At 53.0% G+C, this 11624-nt stretch overlaps 1 protein-coding gene across 4 annotated transcripts in view; it reads right to left on the bottom strand.

Annotated features, from left to right (window-relative positions):
- PXMP4 (peroxisomal membrane protein 4) overlaps nt 1–11609 on the bottom strand; it is a 12887-nt gene extending 1278 nt beyond the window's left edge. The window contains exons 1-5 of one of the 4 annotated variants that reach the window (XM_041419165.1): nt 11459–11609; nt 11083–11145; nt 10375–10573; nt 9108–9367; nt 12–1453 (exon numbers count right to left, since the gene is read on the bottom strand). In XM_041419165.1, coding sequence (XP_041275099.1) covers nt 1156–1453; nt 9108–9367; nt 10375–10573; nt 11083–11145; nt 11459–11589 — 951 coding nt within the window. In that variant the 5' untranslated portion in view covers nt 11590–11609 and the 3' untranslated portion in view covers nt 12–1155. The other 3 variants (XM_041419167.1, XM_041419166.1, XM_041419168.1) reach the window with 3 other exon arrangements.
- Between the last annotated feature and the right edge of the window lie 15 nt (nt 11610–11624).

Here is an 11624-nt window from a genome sequence, read left to right as displayed (position 1 = left end):
CGCAGCGGGCAGGGCGCGGACAGGGGCGCGGCCCATGGCGGGCTCGGGGCCGCTGCGCTCCAGCTCCGGCTCCGGCTCCGGTGCGCCCGCCGCCGGATTGTTCGGCGCGCCGGCCCCGCGCGCCTTTGCGCGCCAAATCCTTTTTGCCGCGAAAAGCGGCGCGAGCCGCCCCGCCGCCCGCCCATTGGCTGCGCCCGCCGCGGCCGGGAGGCGGGAGCGCGCTGCCATTGGCCGGGGCCACAGGGGAGGCGGGCGATGCCGCGCGGCCATTGGCGGGCGGGGGCCGCGCTGACAGGCAACCAATCAGCGGCGCCGTGCCGGGGCGGCGGCCAATGGGAGCGCGGCTCGGGGACGCGGAGGGGGCGCCGCGTGGGTGCGGCGCGCTCCGTGTGTCCCCCCCTCGGGGGTGTCCCCTCCCGCGTCCCTGTTTGTGTTCCCCGTGTCCCCCCCGGGTGTGTCCTCTCTCGTGTCTCTGTGTCCTCCATAGGGGTGTCCCCTCCCCAGTCCCTGTTTGTGTCCCCCGTCTCCCCCCCGGGGCTGTCCCCTCCCGTGTCCCCCTCTTGTGTGCCGCCGCGGATTCCTCGCTCCGACCCGGCCCCGGCTCCCGGTTTCCCGCCGTGGGGAGTTCAAGGCTCAGGCGGAGCCGGTCCGGCCCGGGCTCAGCCCCGCCGGGGTGATGGGCTCCCAGCCGCTCCCCGCTCCCCTGCCCGGAGGACAGGGCACGCACCCACGAGCAAAGTCCAGCTCTCTGCCCTGCCCTGCGGACTCCGCCACCCACGGGTGTCACTGGTGGGGAAGAGGGTGGCGTTGGGCTCTGCGGGGTGTCCCAGGCTGTCCCCCGTGTGTTCCCCTTGCCCAGGGGTGACAGCCAGGCCAGCCTGGCCCGGCCCCGCAGCAATGCCTTGCTTTGGGGACATCAGTGGTGCTCAGCCGTGCTGGGGCAGGAGCTCTCCTGTACTGCGGGCCAGGCGACTGCAGGATTTTAGTCTAGAAGTGCTGGAGCGATGAAGGGCTCGGTGCAGGGTTGCCCACCTCCCTTGTTCAAAAGACCTTGGATGAGGCTGTTGGGCAAGGCTGGAGGCTTCAGCCTCGCTGCTCCAGGGGTCCAGCGCGCACTGGGATGCTGCAATCTGCTCCATGCGTTCGGCCGATGATTCACGGCATTCTGTGTTTCCAAACAGCTGCGGATCTCGGCAGCTCCTTCAGGACTGCCTGATAACCCCTTAGAGGGCAGAGGAAAAGCTCTGCCGCCAGCACAACCTGCACTTGACCGTGCCAGGCGCTGTCTCCGGCCGTGGGACCGTGTGGCTGGGGAGAGGCAGGGACACAGGGACGCAGACGGAGCCGGGAGTGGCCCCATATGCTGAGAGAGATGAGAGTCCACCCACGGGACACGGGGCAGGCGGCTCCCAGCACCAGGATCTCCTGCCTGCAGGACACTGATAACCTCCTGCTGCATGAGGAAGCAAAATTAAAAAGGAAAAAAGTACATCCTACTAATTAAAAAAAAAAAAAATTAAAAAACATTTAAAGATTAGGCCTTTTGCAGGGCCCAGATGTGGGGAAGCTCGTAAGGAAAGTGTGGAGCAGGGTCTGATCCAGACGCCCAAACCCCTGCTGAGCCAAGCCCAGGGTTTGACCCCTCTGTGCCCCCCATGAGCTGCCCCATGTGTCCCCAGGGGTCAGTGGGTGAGCCCAGTGGCCCCCAACCCGCTGCTGCTGCCAGGCAGGGCTGGGAGCCAGCGCTGGCTCCTGCCCCAGCCCCGCTGCCAAGCCTGACCTGCCTGGGATACAGAAGGGCTGTGCAGGAGAAGGGCTGCTTTTCCCAGCAGTGCGTGGGATGCAGGAGGCATTTGCAGGGATGAGTTAACTCCTCTGCCGCGGAGCAGATCCTGACATGCAGTGCCCCTGTGCTGGCCTAACAGGTTTCTGGCTTTAAAGGATTTTATGCTGGATATTTTGGCAGTGGCTGCAGTTCCCTTGGGGATGGCCAACGCTGAGCAGGGCCGTGATTTCCCTGGATCCCTCCATCCTTAAATACAGCAGGAATATGGTGCATGTCCGTGACCAATCAAATCAACTCGCTGTGCTTCATTTCTTCATCAGCAGAGCGCAAACAGAAACGCTGCCTTGCTTAAAGGAAATTAATACAGTTAATTAACACTTGGCCCTTCTAATATTCCAGGCCCCACTCTCCAGAGCCCTTCCACTGCAATATCATCATTACTACGAAGCATAAGCAACAGTTAGACCAGATGTTTGCACACAGTTAATGCTTCTTCCATCTGGGGAAGGGGGAAAAGGCAAGCCCAGCAGCCGGGCTGGAGCGCATGGCTGGCGGTGCTCTCCCCATCCCCGGGGAGCCTCAGCCCGGTGCTTCCTGGGATGAGGCAGGGTTTGGGACACAGCTGCTGCACCAGCTGCTCCCGCTCGGCTCACAAAGGCTGCCTTCACCCCCCCTAATTCATGCAGGAGCTTTTCGGGGGGAGCAGGCTCTGCCCCCTCTCCCGGAGGCTGCGCTGCCACTTCTCCTTGGCTTTCAGCGCCGGCGGCGCGAAAAGGGGCGGCTGTGAGACAAATAAAAGGCGAACGCTGGTGGGAGAAGGGCGGGCAGGGCCTTTCCTTGCATGTGGATGAGGGGAAACAGATGAATTCTGTCTCCTGCACAACTGCAGCCCCGCTAAGCAGTGCAGACGTGCTCCCAAGATTAGCCGTGTGGCAGGTGCTGCTCCCAGATAAAGCCCTGTCTGCACGGCCCTGCTGGCTCCTGGAGAGCATCAGCACGGCTGCCCCGACACCCTGTGCCCCAGCAGGATTCAGCCCGAGTTTGGGTGGGTTTGGCACTGCGGGATAGACTCGGGGTAAGGGTGTGTGCTGGGAAAAGTCTGCAGCCGGAGCACGGCTGGTACCTGCGCTGGAAAATCCCCTGGCAGCGGGAGCAGGGGGGAGGAGAGCTGGCAGGATGCAAAGCGCAGCTCTGGGCTCAGCATGTCGCTGTCCCAGCAGCACAGGTACTGTCCCTGCCCTCGCAGTCGGTCCTGCCTCCAGCAGTTCCCACACAAAGTGTGCCGAGCTGTCACGTGGAAGGACAGCAGGACTTCCCTGGGGTCTCCTGCCAGTGCCCCGTTCCCAGGTCACCGGTTTGTTCACAAGATGGGGAGTTGGCAGTGTGGCACAATCTGCCTGTGGTGCCAACAGGCAGCTGGGGAAAGCCAAGAGCCCCCAGCTCTGCTGCCCTGACCCTACAGTCCCTCACCTCTGCCACCTGAGCCATCGCTGTTGCTCTGTGCAAACCAAAGCAATTTTCTGGAAGCACAAAGTGTCTAAAGCTGGCTTGTGGCAGAAGGGAGCAGGCCTGGTTTCGGTGTCTCCTCTCAGATCCCAGTCCCAAAAGCCAGGCAGTGCCTGTTCCCTTGCATCTTTTTCAGAAGAGGACACAGCCCTTCTCACAAGACACCAGGTCAGCTCCTCTTCTGGATGCTGGGCACACCAGACTCAGCAGTGCCATCTCCTCCTCTCCTGTGGTGGCATCTGCTTTTAAAGCTCACACTGTGCAGTGTCTCAGAGGAAGGCAGGGGCACAGAGCCTGCTCCCCTCCTGCTCTGCTCTCCACACCCAGCCAGGGCAGCCTTGTCTCATCCTCTGAGCTAAACCACCACAAACACTGAAAGCCACTCCTTTCCACAAGGCTCTTCCATTTCCTTCACTCAAAGCCCATGGAAGAACAGAGAGGCTGAAGTGTTTTTGGGGAGCCTGGGGCTGATCCAGGAGCGATTTGGGAATATGCCAGGCTCTAGCTTCTACCTCTCCTTAGTGTCTCCAGCCAGTCCAGGTTCACTTCCCACCACATGGCCACTGGCACTGAGAACCCAAAAGTGCTGAAACACTTTTACTTTTGCCAGAACAAAACCTGTAGGTCACCCAGAGCTTCACGTGGGGCAGAACGAGAGCTCAGACAGAGTGTGACGCTCTGTGAGGAGGAAAAAGCCACTTGAAGGCAGCACTGCCATCAGTTTGGAGGTGTTAATTTGGCTTCTCATGGGCCCAGGCTGGACACTCCAGCATCCCAACAGCTACAAAGCTGGAGGTTTGGTCTTACAGACACTCAGCCATTCCTTCACCCCCACCACCACAGCAGTCACCTCCACAGCACATTTCCTCTGAACTTTTAGCTTGGAAGAGGCAGCTAAACCATCCACAGATATCCTTATTTTCTCTCTTTTTCATATTAAAAAACAAAACAAAACAAAACATAAAGGGGTGTCAGCCATCCCAATTTGTTTCTGCAGGTGGCACCCTTACCCCTGCAGGAATTAAATCTGATGGTGAGGTCAAAGCAGCACTGGCTGCTGTTCCCAAGCTGGTAACACCAGAGCCCAAACCATGCCAAAACTGCACCTTGTGCATGGCTTCTCTACATCCAGGACTACAGACATGCAATAATCAAGCAGCACTTCATAGATTTTAGCTTAAAAACGATGACAGTAAAAAAGGACAAAAATTTAGGATTTTTATTTGTAGACAAAGCACAGTATTGTAATATTCAAAGAGTGATTATACAGAAATAATGGCCACAAGAAGGTGATTCATAGTGGACAGAGCCATGTCAGCAACCCCCTGCCCTCTCCTTTTATTGTTTTAAACCCAAAATCAGAGATATTTCTACAAGCATTCTGATCAGTGTCACATTAAGTTACCTGAGTTTATGTTCTTTAGTTTATTCTATGCTGTCAGAAAATCAGGGCCTGGATTACACAGCAATTATGAATACAAAATATATCTCAAAAGCAGAGGTAATAATACCTGTATTATAGACCTTTTAGTTTGTTTTTCTCCCTCCTCACCACCAGAGACATGAAAATTCTTCTAAGTAAAGAAAAAAGTTACCTCCTCCACCAATCTGGTAGGAACACACAGGTTGAAAACTCAAGATTAACACCCCAAAAATATTAACAGTGGCAGACAGACATGACGCCTTATTTTCCCTCCTCCCTTATCTGTTGGGTTTCAAAAGCAGCATCAGAAAACACATTCAGCTTCAGGCTGGCACGAGCCAGGGAGACAAACACAGCCTGACAAACAGGGAGCAGCACACGGCTCGGGGTGCTATCCAAAGGTCACCTTTGTGCTGGTGCAGGGAAAAGGAGCTGGAGTCCCAGCAGCTTCTCCTGGTGAGGGATCTGCACAGGCTTCGTGGCAGCTCCCAGCTGGCTGCAGAGCTCACCCTGCACAGGGGGAACCAGCTTTGGGGCTCTTTCAGCAGCCAGGGATCATCTCTGCCCTTCCACCCATACCCAGCTGGGTGTAAAGCAGAGCTTGACCTACTCCAGCAGGGCAGGAAAGCCTCACAGCACCAACAGCAAAGCTTCTCTGCACCCTCTCCACCCTGGCACAGGGTGCCCAGAGCAGCTGTGGCTGCTCCATCCCTGGAAGTGCCCAAGGCCAGGCTGGATGGGGCTTGGGGCAGCCTGGGATAACAGTGGAAGGTGTCCCTGCCCATGGCAGGGGGTGGGATGGGTTTTAAGGTCCCCTCCCACAGTTCTCTGATAAATGCCCTGAACAAGGCCAGTTCTCTGGTCATTGCACAGACACAGGGATGGTGGCCAGGACAAATGCAGTGTCCCATTACAGACACAGGCTCACACCTCCCAGCAGCCCCAGCCTCCTCGAGCCCTCCTCTGCAGCACTGAATGGCCAAACACAGGTTTTGCTCTTAGAAATACCCTCTCCTTCACTGCCAGCATCAAACACAGCCCAGAAAACCTTCCCTAACCCAAATGTCAGGCAGCTGTCTCATTTTCACCTTTGTTAAATAATGCAATTGTCCCGGAAAGGGTTCTCCAGCCATCCCCAGAGCCAGCCCAGCACACAAGCTGTCCTCCAAAGGGAAGGGAAGCACAGTGGGTATGCCAGGGCAGCAGGCAGCAGCAGTAAATAACCCTGAGCCTGCTTTGTTCCTTCATAAAATAAATGATTAATAGCCCAGGATAGTCAGTCTGCTTGAAAAGCTCAGGATTGCTGAAAACTTTTGATCAGTTTGATTCATTAACCTTTAAAACTGCCTCTAAGAGAGGCTTAAAATCTGAGGGAGAGGCATCATTTTAAACACTTGAATTTTATCCAGTGTTCTTCTTTTTTGACACTCTGCTCCTCTTTAGAGACACCATCAGTCAGGTGACAAGGAAAAAATAACAAGGGGAAAACTAAAGTTGCTGTAGACAAACAACCCCATGCTCATCTTAAAATTCAAAACCAGTCAGGGCTGGGGGAGAAAATGACCCTTCTTTGTGATCCTTGAGTACTTGGCCATATGCAGGTGGCTTCCCAACTGTCTCTTTATTTCTTTTGCTTTTAATGCTAATAAAAAGGGAACCCAAACAGGGCACTCCATTCCCCACACAATGGCCTGGGGGAGGGCAGGGAGTGTCACTTATATATCCCAAAAGTCTGACTCAGACAAATTACTTCTAGTTCAGTTCCCTACTACACGCCTGCATTGTTCCAACACCTTGGCAGCAGAAGGGGCTCATCCCCAGCTATCTGCTCCCAGAACAGCCACGGGGGCTGATGTCATTAAGGAGCTGTCCCAATTACTTCCCTGGGGAAAGCAGTGACTTGCAGCTTAACGTCCTGCCCCAGCCCAGCAGGAAAAGCAACGGCCAGCAGAGCCCCAGGGGCTGAGCTCCAGGGAGGAGCTGGGATCCAGGGATGGCAGCTGCCCCCTGCAGCCCCACTGCAGATGGCTGCAGGCTCGGGCAGAGCTTCCTCAGAAAGGGAGAGATTCCCAAGAGAAAAGGGGTGCTTTGAACCAAGGAGAAGTCATGGTCACTGCTGCCAGGCTGACTGACTGCAGACACTGGTTTTTGGCTGGGATTTGTTTTCTGGAGGGGACAGAGAGCAGTGTGAAAAGGTCAGAAAGACCACTGGTCCTTCCTTCTCTGCTTCACCAGCAGCCACAGTGGTACAATGCCCAGCAGAGGAAGGTTATTCCACCTCTAAGGGAACCACAAGCTACAAATTTAACAGATCAAAACCTTCTCAGAGACCCCGAGCCCACAGCTACTTTTGCTGCAATAATTACACATGGTCAAGGATTTGTGAGTTTAATAGTTTTAGGGAGCAATTCCCAAGCCACAGCTGTCAGCTTTCTGAAATCCCATCAAAGCTTGCAGGAATTCAGCAATTTTAGCAGAATACCAATGCTCTTAGTTGGAACAATACTGAGGCTTCTGACAGAAAAATTGTGATGCTTAAAGTACCCAGCAATGGTGGAAAGAAAGATGTTTATAAAGGAATCAGACCTCACCTGTAGCTTCAGCAGTTTCTCTGTACTAAATCTTTATGTTTCTCCATACAGAGAAAAATATTTAACCAAAAGAAACAAACCAAATTCCTAATTTTACAGCTTTCATGAGGTCTGATGGATTCCAATTCAATTATTCAGTCCAGACTGTAAGAGCAGTCAATTAGAAGTTAGCAATGAAATTAGAAGTTGAAGGGATCATAGAGAGTTATTATGACAAAGAAGTATCTTAGTTTTTGGGCACCATGTACATCATGGATTTGCATGGACAAAGAAAAGTGGAAAAATAAATAGCAAGGAGGATTCTGAATATGTGCAAGAGTAATAAAGGAGTTTAGGAGGACAAGGAAAAATTACTTAAGATTAAACTGAGTTTTTGTTTCTATTCTGAAGCTCCCTGAAGTTAAATGTACCATTTCAGCTGTACCACTGGAGAAATTGTCAGAGCCTGGAGGGTAAAGAGTTCCAAAGATGATGAAGAGAGCATCAGCAGGATTATGAAATGCCATGGGCAGGTCAGGGGAAAGCAGGTGCATAGAGGGAAAGTGAACCAAACAGTCCCAACTGAGCCAAAGGGAGCAGGGAATTATTATAATGATTCTCTTGGAAATATCACCACATCAAACCAGCGTGGCAGGAATTACTGCAATGCACATCATTGAGTGAACTGTAGTGTTATAAGGCAGGTGAGTGCTTTGCACTATGAGGAGCTTGAATTCATTAATTGATTAATTAAACCAGTTTTTGTGCTTGCTCAGCTATCTAGTCAATCTTCTGCCATAGCCCAGGGCGTGCTGCCCTGTCCTGGGGCTCTGCAGAGTGTTTTTGAGAGGAAGAAAATGAATAAATTAATCCATTAAATTAAGCCTGCACAAACGACAGGTACAAAATCAGATTCAAATCTGGTTACAGCCAACACTTTCCACTGCTGTGGAGGGCAGATCCTGCACCTCAGAGAAACCCTTGTCATGCTCCACCAAAAGAAAAGTGCTTGGGAAATGTTGCTCCCTTAGACACACAAAATCCCCAGCATGAGATCTGAGGCCTGGTAATAGAGGAGCTCAAGTTGTGTAACTGTTTTTGGTATTTAGTTCAAGCAGCTTTTAAAAGCTTTACAAACAAGTTTAAAATAATTACAGGGTATTCATTAGTGCACTTTGCAGAGGCACAGATTCAGCCCAAGTGTAGGAAAGAAACCAAGCAGAAATAGTCTTTCCAGGCTGGTACAAGACAATCCTAACAGTTCTGTTCCCACACATTTTATTGTCTCCCTGAGGGAAAACTGCAGAGGAACTCTCTCAAGGAGCACATAACCGTCCTTATATTAGTTTAAACAGAATTCCCAGCCATCCACAGCAATGAAGAACTGATGGCCCTGCTCTCAGAGCTCAGCAGGTCCCCTACTCCCTTCACCCTCCATCACACCACAGTGAGCAGAGCAGCACAGAAAAAAAACACTTGTAAACATTCAGATGAGCCCTAGAACGTGTTATCATACTCTGCACTTAGTGTCAGGCTGTCATTTTATAAATATATTTAGTTTTTAAAGAACCCTAATGCCACACTTGTAGGGAAAATAAGGCCTCTTAAAACCAGACTGCAACAAGTGTCTGTGGGGCATGTGCTTGCTCCAAGAGGAGCCAAAAGACTGCTCAGAACATTCTGGCCTGGAGACAAGAGCCAACTCTGCTTGATAGATGATAATTCAAAAAAAATCACAGGTCAAGAGCAACAGAATAACCTTTTTCCCCAGCTGCTGGGAGGTCCCATCCCATTCCAAGGTGTTTTAGAGGGAAGCACCTACTTGCTGTCTGTCCTTTTGTTGTAAATGAGGAAGTCAGACACGTCGTGCCACACCTCACTGTCCTCGTACAGGTAGGTCATGGAGGACTGCAGGGAGGGCTGCAGAGTGTCCCTGTGGTATTCAAAGAGCCACAGGACTGTCCCCCACACCAGGGCAGCCAGGAGAGGGAAGGGATCCTGCCTGGGCTGTGGGATGTAGCCCTTTTCCACAGCCAGCCGGGACAATCCGAACAGGATCCGGGACAGCAGGTACATGATGATCTGCAGGAGGAGAAACCCAGGGAGCAGGGGTGAGTGCTGAGCACAGCCAGCTCCAGGCCTTCACAAGTGACAACCCGGCCAGGAGGGACAGGAACAACTCCCCCACTTCAAAGCCAACAGGCTGTCATTTCCCCTGTCAGCACTCTGCCAGCCACGGGTGCTTGTGTCTCCCCCAAGGCCTGCTGCTCTGATTTGGCAATCGCCAGGCTGCATTCCATGCAGCACTGCTGGGCAGTTGCACAACTTCTGTCTTTGCCCAGCTCATGCAACCTCAGATGGTGCTGATGGAACAGTCCCAGAGCAGTCCTGCCAAGCAGGTGTGAGCTCAGGAGTCTGGACACAGCCTAACACCAGGCCTGGCTTAAGTCGAGCACTTTGGATTAATCTGCAGCTCTGTGTTTTACTCCTTGGTTTGTGACTGTGTGTTAACAACCAGCTTTAAATTGAACACCCCTTGAGCAGCTTTCATCAGTTTAACCAGTGCAGTGGTCAGCTTAACCAGTTTAGTTGTAATTTTAACCAGTTCAGTGGTCAGTTTAACCAGTTTAGTGGTGAGTTTAGTTGCCATTCCAACCAGTTTAGTGGTCAGCTTGGCCAGTTTAGCTCAGTGCAGCTCTAACTGATCAAGTTCTACACTCCCAACACTTCAGGTGAAGAGTTTAACCCTGTGATGGCCAGACCAGGAACACACAGGTAGTGGCCACAGCTCAGGTGACGGGTGGGACAACCCCACAGCTTTGGGTGACCTGACTGCTTTCCTACAAACTCAGTGCAGTTCTGGAGGCAAACCTGGGCTTCCAGCACTGCAACTGCCCACACTGCTCATGGAGACACACAACCACACCTGGGACTTGAGTGCAGAGCAGTCAAAACTGCAATTTGGGCAGAGAACACGATAAAAGAGCAATGCTCTGTGGTCAGAACCACCCGAAACAGGTGCCCCCAACCACTTCCTGGCACACCTGTTGTTTATCCCGGCCAGAGAAACTTTCAGCAAGTGCCTTTACCTGGCTGTTGATGGGATTGTTGTCACCAAACACCAGCCAGCCCCCAATGCAGGCTGCAAGGAAGGAATGGAATGGGATTTTTTTCCCCTGCAGCCGGGACTGCGCCGCCAGGAGCCCCTTGTAGGTGAAGACAAAGTAAGCCAGGTTCCGGGAGTGAGCGTACGTGGCCTGGGCAATGGACCTCAGCTTCTCCCTCAAACTGAGGGAAACAAACACACAATTACAGGAGAGAAAAGGCAACATCCTGCGCTCACTCAGCTGGGCACTGCACTCCCCACCCACACTGATGGTTTGGGCACCCCAGCAGTATCTTAGGGAGGAGCTCTGGCTTCCTCAGCAGAGCACAGCCCTACCCAGACTGTGGACTGTGTTTCATTTTCTCACTACTCAAACAGCCCTTGTAAAACTTTTTTATTGCTAAATGCAAACCACAACGTGCACTGCTATAGCCTGGGTTCCCATATTTTAACACAGGACAGAACATTGCTGTTGGCATCTGCTAATTTCCCTTCTGTCCACATCAACCATTCCATGAGTGCTTAAACCCCTCAATTATAAATATTTGTGTGTGTTTCACTATCAGGACAAGGCTCAACCACGGCTCACACATCCTTCTGCTTTTTAAACCCCCTAGAAACATGGAAAAGGGACAGCTGTGATGAAAGCATTCTAAGCAGCAACACAAAAATACAGATTTAATGTTCGTACCTTCCACTCTTGAACAGGAAAGTCATCACCAGGGCGTGCGGGGCGCGGATTTTGGCTCCATAACTGTAAAGGTGACAGATATTTTATAGAGTTCGCTTTATACTATGAAATTATTGTACTTCTAGTCTACTAACAGACAAAAAAGGCTATTTAGCCAAATATCTATGACTTTTAAGCCAGCCCAGCAGCACAGCAAACCGGGAGGAGCCCAGCTGGAGAGAGAAGAGCACACGCACCTCAGCGAGGCAGGCCCGAGGGGACCCCAAACCCAGCCCAGCCGCCGTGAGGGAGCGGAATCGCCTCCGCCACAGCACCACCCCGGCCTCCCCACCGGCCGGGAGGGATCCAGACCCCGCCGCCCGGGCCCGGCACTCACACGGCGCCGTTGCGGAAGCCCTTGATGACGGCGAGCGCGGCGTGGTAGCGGCGCTGCTGCAGGAGCGCGTTGGCGGCGCGGAGCAGAGCGCGAAGCGAATCCCTGCTGCCCGCCATGGCCCCGCCGGCCATGGCGCCCCGCCACACGCCGCTTCCGGGGCCACCGC

Source organism: Onychostruthus taczanowskii, unplaced genomic scaffold, assembly GCF_017590055.1.
Source record: "Onychostruthus taczanowskii isolate IOZ18803 unplaced genomic scaffold, ASM1759005v1 scaffold60, whole genome shotgun sequence".
Lineage (NCBI taxonomy): Eukaryota > Metazoa > Chordata > Aves > Passeriformes > Passeridae > Onychostruthus > Onychostruthus taczanowskii.
This window is presented reverse-complemented; position numbering and strand designations above follow the sequence as displayed.